This window comes from Nerophis ophidion, linkage group LG26 (assembly GCF_033978795.1).
Source record: "Nerophis ophidion isolate RoL-2023_Sa linkage group LG26, RoL_Noph_v1.0, whole genome shotgun sequence".
Taxonomy (NCBI): Eukaryota; Metazoa; Chordata; class Actinopteri; order Syngnathiformes; family Syngnathidae; genus Nerophis; species Nerophis ophidion.
This window is the reverse complement of record NC_084636.1, coordinates 25081622-25099185: the sequence shown is the minus strand read 5'-3', so window position 1 is coordinate 25099185 and position 17564 is coordinate 25081622. Positions and strand designations below refer to the sequence as shown.

The 17564-nt window shown below is 39.7% G+C and overlaps 1 protein-coding gene across 2 annotated transcripts in view; it reads left to right on the top strand.

Annotated features, from left to right (window-relative positions):
- pias4a (protein inhibitor of activated STAT, 4a) overlaps positions 1 to 17111 on the top strand; it is a 32608-nt gene extending 15497 nt beyond the window's left edge. For both annotated transcript variants that reach the window (XM_061888770.1, XM_061888769.1), the window contains exons 6-11: positions 176 to 304; positions 388 to 493; positions 567 to 640; positions 713 to 873; positions 9026 to 9174; positions 14978 to 17111. In XM_061888770.1, the coding sequence (XP_061744754.1) occupies positions 176 to 304; positions 388 to 493; positions 567 to 640; positions 713 to 873; positions 9026 to 9174; positions 14978 to 15222 (864 nt within the window). In that variant the 3' untranslated portion in view covers positions 15223 to 17111. The remainder of the gene's footprint in view (positions 1 to 175; positions 305 to 387; positions 494 to 566; positions 641 to 712; positions 874 to 9025; positions 9175 to 14977) is intronic.
- The last annotated feature ends 453 nt before the right edge of the window (positions 17112 to 17564 follow it).

The following is a 17564-nucleotide window of genomic DNA, read 5'->3' as shown; positions in this document are numbered from 1 at the left end:
TTTTTTTTAACTTTAGCAAATTGCTGCAATGAAACAGTGAACATTTTTTAAAGGGGTCTGTATACTTTCCGTACCCATAGTATTTTATTTTTTTTTAACTATTTGAATGTCTGAGCATTATCAATTTAATCCAAGCATCTAAATGCATATACATTAAATACTTTGTGTTTTTCAGGGCTACTACCCCTCAAACAAGCCTGGCGTCGAACCTCGTCGTCCTTGTCGTCCCGTGAACATCACTCCTTGTTTGCATCCCTCCAGCCTCACTAACCGAGTCACCATCACCTGGGGAAATTTTGGCAAGGTCAGAGTCAATGCTGTCATAATGTCCAGTTTGTATTTTCATCAGTGTTTATCAGTATGTAATAAGTTTGAATGTGTCTTCAGCGGTACTCTGTAGCAGTCTATTTGGTGAGGATGTTTACTGCAGCAGACCTCTTCAGCCAACTCAAACTATGCTCTGTTGAGAGCGCAGAACGCTGCCGTGAGCGTAGTGAGTACTCATTTGTTATTCTTCGATTAAAGATAGTCTTTTAGAAGCTGATGTAATGTCCTTGTCTTTGTAGTTCAAGACAAACTTCGTTTTGACCCAGAGAGTGAGATCGCTACTACAGGCCTCAGGGTTTCTCTTATTTGTCCTGTGAGTACTAGTTGTTGTTGTTGCAATATTGTATTGTAGAGCAACCTAAAACATGACATCTTCTCTCATCAGCTGGTGAAGATGCGAATTGGAGTGCCGTGCCGAGTTTTAACCTGCGCCCACCTTCAGTGTTTCGACGCAGTCTTCTTCCTGCAGATGAACGAGAAGAGGCCTACATGGACTTGCCCTGTCTGTGACAAGCCTGCACCCTTCGAACTGCTCATTATTGATGGGTGAGCAATACCAAATGCTGTAAAAGCTTTTTGATACTGCACTAATTTGTGTGATTGATGACATGTTAACATGGATAACTTAAATATTTCATTGAGCAAAACTAGTTTTTAGGTCCTTTTTAGTGTTTGCCATGGTGTGGCATTGTTCACACTTGTCACGCATTTTGACCCTTGTATGTTTCGCTGCTCTTCCGGTATGCATTTTACACAGGCTTGCTCCTCCCGTGCAAACCATTCCTTCAGAGGGCGTACAGCCCATTTTTACAAACGACTTTTTCGACTTCGGAGTAAGTTCTGTAGTTTTAAAAAGGGCTGTTGTAACTTATTGGATAGTTTCAGCTCCAATAACACTCCCCAATTCTTTTTAATTACCATTTTTTTCGTTGTGCAATGAAGGAAGCTAAAAAGGTAATTACTCAACAGGAGTTGTGGTTGCTCACGGAGTTGTCCAAAATGCTACCAACGGTATGTTACTGTTTTCTTGTAACCGGCAATTTAAATACTATTTAAAATGTTACCCCAACTTACTAGTGGTGCTCCAAAAAAAATATTTCTCGTTGAAATTGCGATTTTTATTTATTCTGATTCGAAATAGATTTTATTTTTTTTTTACATTTTACATCACATTTCATCAACCAAAAGCATCTTTTGAAAAATATTTTTATCATAGTACCAAATTATATGTATTATATATACCAAATAACATATTGCAAAAATCTGTTTGAATCAGGAAGCAATTCTAACTAGAATTGTCACCCCAAGAATTGGGATCGGATCAAATTGTGAGGTGCCCAAAGAGTCCCACCTCAACTATTCAGTTGAATGTAGCACATCATTTTTGCACCACACCACTTGTGTTCAATGAGAGGCAGAACTGTTTATGCTCTTTTAATCACTTAATTAATTAGCGGTAACAAACTTATTCAACAGGAAGTGCTGATGGCCACAACTCATGCCGGTCATTCTCACCCCACATGCAGACTGCTAACCCTGGACTAACACCACTCCTAGTGTGTGTGTGACAATCATTGGCACTTTAACTTTAAAGGCAGAAAATTGCTCTCACGTCACGTAGCTGACAGCGTTGTGATTTGTTTCTAGCTCTTCCACAGAGGCTGATGCGTGACTTGCAATTCTCTTCCAAAACGCTAAAGGGAAGTGTCTCCTGAGGGAGCAACCACAGCTGTTGATTTGATATTTCCCTTTTTGTGTAGAAGTATGCAATGACGACCGCAACATCCAGATCGTTTTTGGCGCTGGAACTAATCATAAAAAAAAATCAGTTTACTTTGTATGTACATTTTGCTCATAAATCAAAGGAAAATATGTTTAAGTTGGACTTCGGTACACAATAAACATGGCCAACAGTTTACTTTCACACGTTCAATCACTTGCTTTCTCAGAGCACACTCAAAGTCACTGATACTCGATTATGCACTCTGATCTCCTGAAACCTCTCTCAGCGGCACACGCCAGATATTTGAAATCCAGGAAATCACAGTATGAATTTTTAAGAATTTATATGTAAAATGGTGTTGAAAATAAATACTTCTGTTGTAAAGTTGGTTTGCAATGACATAGGTCAAACATTTCCTGTAGGTCTTTACCAGGTTTGCGCACACTGTAGCTGGTATTTTGGACCATTCCATGCAGAGCTTCTCTAGACCAGTATTTTGGCACTGTTGTTGCGGCAACTATGACTTTGAACTCCCTCTACAGATTTTCTATTGGGTTGAGGTCCGGTGATTTGCTAAGCCACCACAGGACCATGACATGCTTCTTATTTGAGCTACTTCTTCTTTACCCGTGCGGTGTGTTTGGGATCATTGTCATGCTGGAAGACCTAGCCAAATTTCACCTACAATGCTATCTATCACTTACAAAAGGAGGTTCTTACCCAAAATATCACAATACATGGCCCCAATAATTATTTACTTAATACGGATCAGTTGTTTTGTCCCCGCCCCAAAGCCACATTTTACCACCCCCATGCTTCACAGTGGATATGATGTTCATGAGATGCAACTACGCATTCTTTGCCCTCCAAACACGGCGAGTTAGTAAAATAGTTAAACATTGGTCTCATCTCACCACATGAATTTCTCCCAATTTTCCTCCGGATCATTCAAATGGTCAAATTTTAGATGGGCCTGAACACGTGCTGGCTTATTTAAGCAGGGGGACTTTTTGGGTTCTGCAAGATTTCGTAATGTATAGTAACCTTTGTTACTGTGGTCCCAGCTCTCTCAGGTCATTGAACAGTTTCCCCGTTTGTAGTTCTGGGCTAATTCATCACCGTTCTCAAGAGCATTTGTAACCCGTGAGGTGAGATCTTGTATGGTACCCCATGTTGAGGAAGATTGTCATTATTCTTGTATTTCTTCCATGTTGAAACAGTTCATCTCTTCTCACCAAGCTGCTTGCTTATTTTAGCTTTATGCTGGTCTACAATTGTGCTTCTGGTCTTGATCATGATGGAAGTTGGGGTCTGACTGTTGATGGTGTGGACAGGTGTTTTTAATGCAGATAAACCAGTTCAAATCGGTTCAATTATTACAGGTAACGAGATGAGGATAGAAGAGCTTCTTAAAGCTTACTGTACAATGTCTGCTCTTACTTACTAGAATGCACATATCTTCCCGTTTGTATGAAAAATTAATCTTGATGCACACAAAGGGTTAAAAGAAAAGTCTACTAACCAGAAATGCAAACTACAAAAATAATAGCGTACTGTACAATGTCTGCTCTTACTTACTAGGATGCACATATCTTCCCGTTTGAATGAAAAATTAATCTCGATGCACACAATGGGTTAAAAGAAAAATCTACCTGATTGATAACTTCATGTCTCAACAACCAAGTTCTATTAACGCAGTCTACCTGATTGATAACTTAAAGTTATCAATCAGGTAGACTTTTCTTTTAACCCTTTGTGTGCATCATGATTAATTTTTCATACAAACGGGAAGATATGTGCATCATAGTAAGTAAGAGCAGACATTGTACAGTAAGCTATTATTTTTGTAGTTTGTATTTCTGGTTAGCACTTGTTTAGCAGAGCTTCTAAAACTTGTAGTTCATCCTCCTTATATTCAGGATAAACAATATAACTTTCTGGATCTTAAATTTTCCAAAGTAATTGTTGTTGGCTCTCACAAAGTCTGCATGATTTGCATTGTTTGTGATGAAGAGCTATGCGGTACCTACCTCAACATGACACGATAGCTCATTCTCTCTCAAAATGGCTCAAGAATCTCAGTGAGATTGATATTATTTGAATCTTATCGATTTACTCGCAAACATAAGTCTTGCGGTGTTATATATCAGATTTATTTGTAATTAACTTCAATATAGAGGGAACTTTTTTCTACACTACTGGTACTTTAAAGAAGTAAGAGGTCTGTGAGAGCCAGAATTATTGCTTGTTTTGTTGGTGCAAAATATATTTTAATACAGATAAATTGTTTAAAAATCATACACTGATTTATTTTCTAGATTTTTTTTCACATTCTGTTTCAAATTTAAAGGCCTACTGAAACCCACTACTACCGACGACGCAGTCTGATGAGTTTAAATATCAAAGATGAAATCTTAACATTGCAACACATGCCAATACGGCCATTAGTTTACTAAATTGCAATTTTAAATTTCGCGTGAAGTATCCTGTTGAAAACGTCGCGGTATGACGACGCGTGTGCGTGATGTTACAGATTGTCACGGACATTTTGTTCCATCCCCGATCCAATTTATAAGTCATCTGCTTTAATCGCATAATTACACAGTATTTTGGACATCGGTGTTATTGAATCTTTTACAATTTGTTCAATTAATAATGGAGACGTCAAAGAAGAAAGATGTAGGTGGGAAGGGGTGTATTGCGGCTGCCTTTAGCAACACAAACACAGCCGGTGTTTCCTTCTTTATATTCCCGAAAGCTGATGGTGAAACTTTACTATGGAACACAGCCGTCAAGCGAACATGGTTCCCTACCACGTCAACCAGCAGATTTGGGTCAGAAAATGGTGGATATAAGTCTGCTCTTACCGTAGTTTTGAGAGGAGAGCTTGCGTCGTGCCTCGCCTCCTAAAGCTGCGGACTCTCTTGCCTCTTCCCAACGGCCGCGCCTGACGGTCGGATGCTTACACCGTGGAGGAGGGGGGGTGGGAATCTCAGCCCGGTTGCCTTGACTCGTTAAAAAACGTGGCTTCCATCGAAGACACTGGCGGTCACCACACCCGTGGCCACACCTATCCGACTTTCAGGTACGACCATATAATCTCACTAAAACACTAGTAACACAATAGGCAGAAAAGGGATTTTCCAGAATTATCCTCGTAAATGTGTCAAATAACATCTGAATCGCTCTCACTGCCCTCGCCTTTTTTTTTTTTTTTTTTTTCTCTAGTCCTTCACTCTCACTTTCCTCGTCCACGAATCTTTCATCCTTGCTCAAATTAATGGGGAAATCGTCGCTTTCTCGGTCCGAATCGCTCTTGCTGCTGGTGGCCATGATTGTAAACAATGTTCAGATGTGAGGAGCTCCACAACCCGTGACGTTACGCGCACATCGTCTGCTACTTCCGGTACAGGCAAGGCTTTTTTATTAGCGACCAAAAGTTGCAAACTTTATCCTCGATGTTCTCTACTAAGTCCGTTCAGCAAAAATATGGCAATATCGGGAAATGATCAAGTATGACACATAGAATGGACCTGCTATCCCCGTTTGAATAGGAAAACTTCATTTCAGTAGGCCTTTAAAGTGCACTGATGAAAATAATAGACCTCGTATTTTTAAGTAGGAAAACTTGCTTAATTGGTGGCTGCCAAATTCTTGTTTACCTCATTCCATAAGTGAGTTTTAATGTGGGACTTGAATGCTTCTATTGAGGTAACCTCTCTAACCATTGCCGGTAGGGCATTCCAGGGTACTAGAGCCCGAATAAAAAACGTTGTAGCCTGCATTCACTAATAAGACAGCAATTTCAGAACACAGATTTTGTGACAAAACATACAGCACGATACAATCCGCAAGATAAGGCTGCTGGTAGACCTTTTTGTGTTTTGCACATATGTAACAAAACTTTAAAGTCACACCTTAAGTGTACCGGGAGCCAGTGCAGGCGTAAAAAGTCTAGCAGTCTTCAGTGAACTTGAAATGCTACATATGAAGACCCATAAATAATGTTACACTAAGAAAGATTAGACGTAACAAACTAATCTATAATGATCGCTGTGTTAATAGTGGAAACATGGGACACAGTAGAAATATTACGGAAAGAAGACTGAGCAACATTCTCAATGTGCAGCTGCAAGGAGAGAGATAAGTCAAAAATCCCAAGATTTTTTTGCACTCTGTTGTTTTATTGTCGAAATTCAAAGTGGTATCCCTAAACAAGCGCTTGTGTACAGTAAGACCGATAATCAACATCGCCGTTTCTTTACAGTTAAAACATCCATTGTTTAATTTCATTAAGACACCACCAGTTGACTATAATCTGGCGTGTTGGCCAGCTTTTAGGATATTCAGCATATAGATGCTGAATAGTACAGAGCAAAGAACCCAAAACTTGATGGACTCCTCTGGTGACCTAAATGTACTCAGAAGATACATGATTTGATGCACTCTAAAAGAATGTTGTGATCGAAGGTATCGAAGCCAGTGATGAGATCAAGCAGTACCAACACAAGATGACATATCAACCTCCATAGTTGTTCTCTTTTTGCAAGGGCCGCCGTTCCAGAGGGATTTGGCCTGAAAGCTGACTGAAAAAGTCCAAAGAGATTGTGGGACGCCAAGTGTTCATTTACCCAATGTGCAATTATTTTTTTTGAGGATTTTTTTAAATAAATGGGAGGTGTGGCACCAGCCGGTAGCTCAGAAAGTCAGAGTCTAGAAAAGGTCTTCTAAGCATAAGATGAATAACTTCTGTTATGAATGCTAAGCGAACAGTAATAGTGGACAGTGATAAGTTCATAATATTTAGCACTGACTCCTAATACTGAAAACAGCTCCTTACTGAGTTTCCAAAGAAGTGGGTCAAGTGAACATGTCTGTTTTGTCCCATTAACGAGTTAGAGTTTCTCAAGCGTTACCTCCTCAAAATGAGAGATTGTTTTGGAGAGCATTTGCCCTAATTTCAACGTTTGTATCTGCGTTAATAGAACTTTGTTGTTGAGACATTGTTATCAATCTCCTTTCTAATGAGCTCAATTTTCTTAGGGAATAGTTGCATAAAGTCATTAGTTGAGTGGGTGCAGCTCCTAGGGGCAGGTTCTGTTCGGTTAACAATGCTACAATGTTGAAAAAAGTTTGGGCTATTTTTTTGGATAGGTGAGATTGGAGTAATAATTGGTTTTAGCTAAAACAAGGGCGGGTTTGTGGGTCATTGAACTATCCTTCCATGCCGGACGGAAAACCAAGTTTGGTTGCACACCATTTGCAGTCTACATAAGTGTTCGAGAGCTCTGGTTTCTTCCATGAACCAGGGGGTGTGCCTCTTAGGGTTTTAACGGTGCCACACCATTTTGTGGCGTTGCGCAGAGCATCATTAAAGTCATCAGTAAACCTATTGATAGAGCCCACATAATTGGAGAAGGGTGCCATTACTCACGGCAATATGTCAAAAAATGCAGCGGCACTAAAGCATTGGTTATTCTTAGAACATTGGCAAAAAAGTAATTTAATATGAATTCCCGGTTTGACCAACAATGGAATTAGAAGTGATCTGTTCCGAGGTTTCACTGCTGCCCGTTACTAGTAATATTTGATGGATTCTGTGGATCTTGCGGTTACTAACGTGTTATGACTGGCAGTAAAGTTTTTTTTAAAGAGTTTCGGACTCTTTGTGCCTACTTACAAGATGTTACTTGCTCAATATCATCGTCAAGCACTTGTTGCAGGTAGCTGAATTTACATTTACTTGCCACCAAATTATGTACAGATAGATACTTGTATTTTGGGTATGGTTACTACCGTTTGTTGGCACCACTGGCATTATGGAACAGAGTTTTGCAACCATCCCTACTTAGAAGTAGGGCTGGGCAATATTACCTTTTTTTAATATCGCAATCTTTTTAGGCCATATCGCGACATACAATATATATTACGATATTTTGCCTTGGCCTTGAATGAACACTGTATGCATATAATCACAGCAGTATGATGATTCTATGTGTCTACATTAAAACATGCTTCTTCATACTGCATTAATATATGCTACTTTTAAACTTTCATGCAGAGAGGGACATCACAACTAAGTCAATTGAACAAAAGTGTATTTATTAAAGTTTTTAAGCAATGGCACAAACATTCAAATTATTTCCAAAACATAAATTGCAAGATTGTCAGAGACATTTTAAGTGTCAAATAAAAATGAGCCGAATAATAGGAAATCAAATATTATTCGTCCTTCACTATGTGGTGTCTTACCAAGGTTATGAAATTCTCTTCATTCTCTAGCGAGTGACTTTTCAAATGATGCTACATATTAGCAGTAATGCTACTTTTCATAGCAACGCTTTTTCCCCCCACTCTTGAAAAATTACGGTTGTCTGTTCGACATATTCCCACCTAAAGCCGAACCACCGCCAGACGATGGAAACCCTGCTAATTTTATTGGGAATTAAGTCTTCCTTAATTTTTTTATCAGATCCGCACCTTCCTTCTCTCGTACGGCTTTCTTAGCAGCTAATGTTAGCCACGCCGCTAGCTCTCTGCTGGGCGAGGGCGTGTGACGTATGACGTCACAGTTTGTGACGTATGTAAGAATTTGTGCCTGCTTGTCTGTGAGAAGGCGACACAGGAAAGAGCGAGGAGACCCTGAAGTGTACGCCCGCAGCTAAAAGTCCTGCGTGAGAACGTATACTCGATTTATTACAATATAGTCATTTTCTATATCGCACAGAGACAAACCCACGATATATCGTATATATCGCCCAGCCCTACTTAGAAGTGCAAAAAGAAGATAACCATTGTTTATTTATTTAATTTTTTACTTCACTATTTTAGCTTTCCTTGTCACACAAGTGTATAAATGAATTAATCACTATTAAAAAAAATCTTGTCAATGCAAACATTTGACTCCTAAGAAAACAGAGGATATACTTAAATATATTTAAAAGTGTTGTAATAATGGATCATTTTGTGTTACAGGTTGTTGTCCGAGATTCTCAAAGAGACAAATGAGGATATTGAAGAAATTGAGTACCTGACCGACGGCTCCTGGCGGTCCCTCAGTGACGACAAAGAGAAGGAGGAACGGGAACGCAGCAATACGCCAGAGTACTCTGTGCTTGATACAAGTATGTGGGAAAATGCTTAACATCACTTTGTGCTGTTGGGTATTTGTTGCTTTCTCTAAATGTGTTTTTGCAGACTATACCATTCATATTCTTGGGCACACCTAAGGCCTTACTGTAATGTGAACGCTCTACAGTATGGGTGCCAAACTCTGGCCCGCGGGCCAAATTTGGCCCTCCGTGTAATTTAATTTGGCCCTTGAGGCAATATCAAATTAACATTAGAGCTGGCCCGCCGGTATCATAACACCGCATTCACCGCTAATACTCCTACTTACCAACCCTCCCGATTTTCCCGGGAGACTCTCGAATTTCAGTGCCCTTGCCGAAAATCACCCGGGGCAACCATTCTCCCGAATTTCTCTCGATTTCCACCCAAACAACATAATTGGAGACATGCCTTAAAGGCACTGCATTCAACGTCCTCTACAACCTGTCGTCCCGTCCGCTTTTTCTCCATACAAACATTGTCGGCCCACTCACATACTATATGCGGACTTTACACACTAACAAGTGAATGCAAGGGTAACTTGGTCAACCGCCATACATGTCACACTGAGGGTGGCCGTATAAACAACTTTAACACTGTTACAAATATGCGCCACACTGTGAACCCACACCAAACAAGAATGACAACCACATTTAGGGAGAACATCCGCACCGTAACCCAACATAAACACAACAGAAAAAATACCCAAAACCCCTTGCACCACTAACTCTTCCGGGATGATACAATATTTGAAAATCGATTTTGCATGTCACTATAAAGTTATACAAGCCTTGCTTGTTCAATATTCAATGCAAAACTTGTTTGGGTCCCTATTAAAAGGTTAATTTGTTCTACCTTGGCCCGCGGCTTTGTTCAGTTTAAAATTTTGGCCCACGCTGTATTTGAGTTTGACACCCCTGCTCTACAGCAATTCCCACTGATAATCGCCGTCTTTTATAATACAAATCGAAAGTCTCAAACTAATCCATGAAGTTAAAACCAACGGCATGTTAAACGGACCCTCCAAGAATTTGTAATCTTGCGATCAATGCCACCTCCTGCATATTATGCATAGCCTCGCAGCGTCCCAGCAAGCATCGTCATTTTCGACAATAGGGTTGCACGAGTAATCAGCATCAAATCAACATTCAGGTTTTAAATAGTGCGTTTACGTAACCGCAGCAATATGCAGGAGTACACTTTTGGACATGCTGTAATGAAACCACTGGAAATATGTAATGTATTATTACATTGTAATTGTATTGTATGCATGTTGGAAATAAACTGAAACTGACTAGTGTGAGTGACAGACCTGATGGCCAATCAGAATTGTTGAGCCTATCGTTTTATTTCTCGCTTCAAACAGGGAGAAAGACATCTCACTCTGTACGTCGCTCTGAGCACCTGAGCGTGTTCATTTAACAGTAGCATTTATTGAACGCAGTGAGCCGTCTTCACAGCCATTCACAATCATTGTTTCAGTGGGCGTAGAGCGACTCAGCCATACCACACACACAGGAAGCACGAACCGAGAGCCTCGCGACTTGCTAGTGAGAAGTTAAACAAAGTGACAAAAATGAGGACATAAATATGATGACTAAGCCACTTGTCGCGTTGTGGGAACATTTCAATTTCAATTAGGATAGGCAATGTGAGCCCATCAGCACGGACGAATGAGCGAGAATGTTGTGATCACGTGATGGCAACCAATAAAGTATGATGATGTTTTTTCTATCTGGGGAAAAATGCACTTTAAGATGTTTAATATTCATTTAAGTTCATTTTGTGCTTACAGAAATTAATTTTTTAGGGGGGCGGTTGTTTATTTAGGACAACAAAGTTATTTACCCCCCAAATACACTACAATAATAAACAATTCTACAGTAATGACCATAAAAGGTGTATATAATTTTAAACGGTTACTTGCATTATTATTATGATTACATTACATTATAAACACTTAATAGTTTTTATCAGTTATATTTATTTAGTTTAAGAGCATGATGGAGACACAATCTCTTTGCATAAAGCCAAAAAATGTTTTTAAGTAAATTAATGCATATTCTAATGTGTGAAACCTTGAGTCAAGAATATGTTGATTGACATCTAAAAGTAACATGTTTTCCTTCACTTATTTTTTGCAGTTGTATGCATATGTATACAATATGAAAATTGCAAAACGAATCGCTATCGCAATTTTGGAGAGAAAAATCGCAATCTATTTTCCATCCATCCATCCATCCATTTCCTACCGCTTATTCCCTTTGGGGTCGCGGGGGGCGCTGGTGCCTATCTCAGCTACAATCGGGCGGAAGGCGGTACACCCTGGACAAGTCGCCAACACAGATAGACAGACAACATTCACACTCTAGGGCCAATTAAGTGTTGCCAATCAACCTATCCCCAGGTGCATGTCTTTGGAGGTGGGAGGAAGCCGGAGTACCCGGAGGGAACCCACGCATTCACAGGGAGGACATGCAAACTCCACACAGAAAGATCCCGAGCCCAGGATTGAACCCTGGCTACTCAGGACCTTCGTATTGTGAGGCAGACGCACTAACCCCTCTGCCACCGTGAAGCCCGCAATGTATTTTTTTTCTCAAAAATCTGCAACCCCATTCAACAGTTCAACTGTTTCCTGAGCAGCACTTAAACATGCGTGTCAATTGCCTGTTTAAAATGTATGTTTTTTTGTGTTGACAAATCTAAAACAGCTGCATAACAATATTTGCACTCTGTATTCCTCTAAAGCAGTGGTTCTCAAATGGGGTTACGGGTACCCGTGAAGGTATGCCAAGGGGTTTGAGAGATTTTTTTAAAAATTCTAAACATAGCAACAATTCAAAAATCTTTTATAAATATATTTATTGAATAATACTTCAACAAAATATGAATGTAAGTTCGTAAACTGTGAAAAGGAATGCAACAATGCAATATTCAGTGTCGACCGCTAGATTTTTTGTGGACATGTTCCATAAATTTTGATAAAGGTTTAGAATTAAGTTCATGAATCCAGATGGATCTCTATTACAATCCCCAAAGAGGGCACTTTAAGTTGATGATTACTTCTGTGTAGAAATCTTTATTTATAATTGAATCACTTGTTTATTTTTCAACATTTTTTTTTTCATATCTTTTCCAAATAGTTCAAGAAAGACCACTACTAGTGAGCAATATTTTGCACTGTTATACAATTTAACAAATCAGAAACCGATGACATAGTGCTGTATTATACTTCTTTATCTCTTTTTTTCAGCCAAAAATGCTTTGCTCTGATTAGGGGATACTTGAATTAAAAAAAATTTCACAGGGGGTACATCACTGAAAAAAGGTTGAGAACCACTGCACTAAAATATAACTGTCCAACTCCCAGGCACATCTGGCCAGGGCAGTTGGGAAAAGGGAAGTTGACCGGATTTCATTAATGAACAAAAAATATAGCTACTAAAAAATAAAAGTTGCCACCATAGATATGATTGTCACACCTTAAAAATCAGTGTTTTTTCACGTGAAAATAAAGTACGATAATATAATGGAAGATTGGATATATGTAGTGTACTATATTTTGGAGGGTTCTAATCTTTTTGTAGCTGTTAGAGGAGGCACGGACATCTGCGTTGATCTATGTGAGCTTTATTTTTCATCTCAGTTACAAAAAAAAATCTACACAATGTACGTAACATGTAAGCAGATTTGCCACAGTGTCAAAATTCTCGTCCTTTTAACAATCGCTATTTCTATGGAATCAAAATATATATATTCATCTATTACATACATAAAAATGTGACCCATTACCTCTCTGCTTGGCACTCAGCATCAAGGGTTGGAATTGGGGGTTAAATCACCAAAAATGATTCCCGGGCGCGGCCACTGCTGCGGCCCACTGCTCCCCTCACCTCCTAGGGGGTGATCAAGGGTGATGGGTCAAATGCAGAGAATAATTTCGCCACACCTAGTGTGTGTGTGTGTGACTATCATTGGTACTTTAACTTTAATATAGCCTATTTTTTCGCACTATTGACTAGTAATACACTAAAAATTTGCCCGACGAAAAAATATTTTGTTTACTGAAACCAGAGTTGGGATGATGTATGAACTTTCGCTGTTGGGCTGTGTCTTTCCCCGCGCACATGAATGATTTAGCTCGCCCATAGATTACAAAAAACTCACATTCGTGTCACAGTCAGGTCGCATTTCGGTTTAGACTGAAGTCACATTTGAAAAGATCCGATTCCAATCGGATTTGGACTACCTTCTGATTTAGCCCAAATCTGATGTAAAAAGGTCAGATTAAGCACTTTGAAGCATTTCGACTGGCAAAAACAAATCAGATCTGTATCACTTGAGGGCAAAAAAATCAAGACTTGGTGTGCACAGTAAACATGGCCATTGTTTACCAACATCCCGACCTGAATTTAAAAACGATCCCTAATGATTTTGTGTGCATATGAAATACTGTAGCTTTATATTAATTGTCACAAAGGAGGTACTTGAACAACATTAACTTTATTAGAAAATAACCACTGCAAAGACGTAGCGACTTGTCCAGGGTGTAGCCCGCCTTCCGCCCGAATGCAGCTGAGATAGGCTCCAGCACCCCCCGCGACCCCGAAAATGCATGTATGGATGGAAAAGAAACATTTAGTGATAATCCTATCCAAGCTACAATTTAAAGTGTGCTTTGAATTTTGGCTTTTTGTGAGAAATCCCTGCTCTGAAGTCACAGCGCTTGTATTTACTGGTAGCTCAGACCCCCTCATCGCCAAGCCTTTTGGGCAATGTAGTATATAAATACACAGTCAACACACCCACATCTTGACTTCCTTGTTTACATGACAGATGTGTATGTGTGCAAATTCTGTGCAACATGTTTACCCCATAATTGTTACATTACTAGTATACAAAGATTTAGCAACACACCCATGTCTTTACTTGCTTGTTTAGATTGACACATGTGGACGTGTGCAAATTATGTGCAAGGTGTTGGCACAATAATGAAATTTAACAATCGACTAGTACTTTTCAATTGCAAAACATAAATGGAGAATTTCAACAACTTGTGGACTGACTGTGAAACTGCATGTGGTTATTTAAAAAGAAAGATGAGCAAATAAGGCAGCCTTTAATGGTTGTTTTTATAATACAATAATGTGACAATGGTTATAGAGAATGTACTTTTAAGTTAGGTTTCATTACACTGCTAATAAAACAAGTGAAACAACAGTATTTTTAACTATGCACATAGTGTTTAAATAAATATTTGATTTGATTCATTGAAAGCCAGAGCTTTTGGAGTCAAGGTTACAAAGAACACTCAGGCTAATGCAATGTTGTTTAGGGGGGGAAAAAATGGCAACTTTTTCCACGTTTTTGAAAAGTCTGCTACAAAATCAGCAACAATCACAATAAAAGTGAGTAAAGTCTTAGGGTAATTTTATTAATGTAATAGCTCCTCCCACACGTTTTGATGACCGCCATCACGTTTGTTTGTTTTTAAATCAATTATTAAGGTTTATTTTGAACATGTTTTTAATATTTACAAGCACAATCAAAATGTTGAACACAATCCAAACATGTCAGTTTTACACATAAGAAATTCAAGAAATAAGACTGGAAATAATACATACAATTATTTTGCAGTGTGCACATGTTGGCACGAGCAAACCAAAAAATTAATCTACTGTGAACGCAGGCCACTGGGGGTTATTTTTTTTATCCACATGCTCGTTGTGAGACAAAAAATACTCCTTTTGTCTACTTTTGAAACTGTGAAGTTGTACGCACAGTTAGCCTAATTTAGTCTGCATCTGACTGCAGGTGTTCTTGAGACAAACGGCCATTCGCCGGCCCACAGCAGTGCCAGTCTGACGGGCAAATCCGGAGGCGCTCAGGACTCAGGACAGCCCGGAGGCGTTGTGGTCGATCTAACTCTTGACTCTTCCTCTGAGGAAGAAGGAGGCGGGGCCGGGGGCGACAGCGAGGACACTGAGGACAGCTCGGAAAGCCCCGCCTCCAAGAGAGGTCGATACAACTACGACAAGGATTTGGTCACGGCTTACTGATCTCCCTCCGCCCTGTGCACCACTACCATTACACCCTCATGGACTCTTGACACACGAGCGGAAAAAGCTATGGGGGGCTGAAAGCACGAGAGACGCGCTAGACGGCCAAACATCAGAACCTTCTAGCAATTCTGCTAAACTCCAAAAACACACACGGTAAACTTCGATCTTGTGTCGTTATTAGGACCCCTGTTTGTACTTGACACCACTGGAAGGCACTATTTACCAGTTTTGGCCGACCGTTGTCCCTGCAGCAAATATTCAAAGTCTACTTCCTCAGTGAGAGAAATTAAATGGATCAGTAAACCCGTCATCCCCCTTCTCCACCAACACCTATTTTCTCTCGTTCTCCTCTTGACAGACCTTTTCCTCATTGCTCTCCGACCAGGAACTACTCTCTTTAAGCCGCAGGTGTTCAGCGTGCATCTGGTTTTCTTTGTTGGGGGCGAATTTGTGATAAAGTGGGCGACAGAAAAATGGCAACAGACTCTGAACAAGGATGGAAATGTGATGCTTGATGAATCCTCTCACATAAAATTGTTTTGTTCAGGAATTTATCCTTTTTATTATGAGAAAGTATATAACAACACAGGCCTCAATGTGTTGAGATTCTTTTTTTATTTTGTAGTAGATCAAAAAAACCTACCTCAGTCATTATACACTTAGCAGACTGATCAGCGGGGTAAAAAGCTTAGAAGCCCATTTTTACACTGGAGATCTTCGTTGTTTTCATTATTGTATTTTTTAAACCTTCTATGCAGTGGATCTTGAGTGATGTGACACAGGATTTACCAGGCTCAATATCGGCGCCAGTAGAGGACAATTGTGATGTTTGGGAGCCTTTGCTGTGTTGTCAGCGGAAGAGAACTCTTGTGTGCTTTTTCTTGAGATGTCCCGCAGACGTGTATCTAAATTGTTCACGCATGTTTTCCTTTCACCTCGCGCATTTGTCTCTGAATGGACGGTTACTATCGCAGCGGTTTGGACGTTGGGCTTTGTAATTGGTCAGGGAATTCTAGCATTATTTCACAGGACTTTGCTGCTTTTTGCCGCGCGCCTCAACATTCAATCCAAACTCAGCTGGTCGATAATTCAAGCCCACCAAGTTTAAAAGAGTCACTGATAGGATTACAAGTTGTCAATCCCCGTCGGCCTCCTGGCAGTGTCGATTAAGGCCACCTCCAAGCTTCATACTTCTGTTGTCCTTGAGAGACGTTGTCGCTGGAACTGTTCGCACACCTTGTTTCATTCAAGAGGACCAGGAAAGGTGAGGACTGCATGTCTCTTACGTTGCGCATACACATTTGCTTTTTAAAATAGGGTTCGGTTATATCTGGTCTTCCGATTTCTTTCTATGTCCATAGGTTATTCTCAATGAGGAGTACACATAATATAATAAACCCATCATGTTTGTACGTAAACGCTTCTATTAAAAAGGACACTTATTTGTTGCTGTAGGCTGTAAAAGATGGCCATTCAGTGCTTTGTTTGCCTCACATTGGAAGCTACACTAAGTTGTGTGGAACTGAGCCAGGTGATGTTTGGGGGGGGGGGGTGCTGTGGCATCTCATTATAATGGTAAACCTGCATTAAGGTAGCATGGACAGAGGCTTACAATCCATGATGTGTAAATGTTTTTGGTTTTTATATGTTCATATTAAAAAGACAATAAAATTTTAATATTTTATTATTAAGCTTTGAATTGCTTCCAGTTGTCCCTACAGGCACACTTTGGGAAGACGAGCTATTGGATACCTGATGATGATGATGTCGCTGAGGACTTAAAAGGTGTCAAGCCTGATGATTGTAAAAAAAATAAATAATTGAAAAGTGATCGCATTCTAACAGCTGTTATTGATGTGTGGAAATTAAAGTCAAGTTTTGTAAAATGTTTGCCTAGAGTTTTTAATTTTACGGTATGGATACGTGGATTGTATCATTGTAGTGTGAGAAGGGAACATTTATTTTGAAATATATTAATTCAGTCTATAATGCTGAACAGTTAAATATTAAACACCCTTAGTGTACAATGCAAAGCGGCAATAAAAAATTGCATTCAAACTCTATCAATAATACTCTCATTAGGACTGTTTAGTTTTTTTTACAATATATCACTAACATTGCCAGCAATTAGTTCGGACCCGTTTTCAGTGAAGTTTGGACCCTGCCGGTGATGCCCTTTGTCCCCGATTCTGTTCCTAACTTTTATGGACAGAATTTCTAGGTGCAGTCAGGTTTGGTGGCTGCGGGATTAGGTCTCTGCTATCTGCAGATCTGGTCTTGATGGCTTCATCTGACCAGGATCTTCAGCTCTCACTGGATCGGTTCGTAGCTGAGTGAAG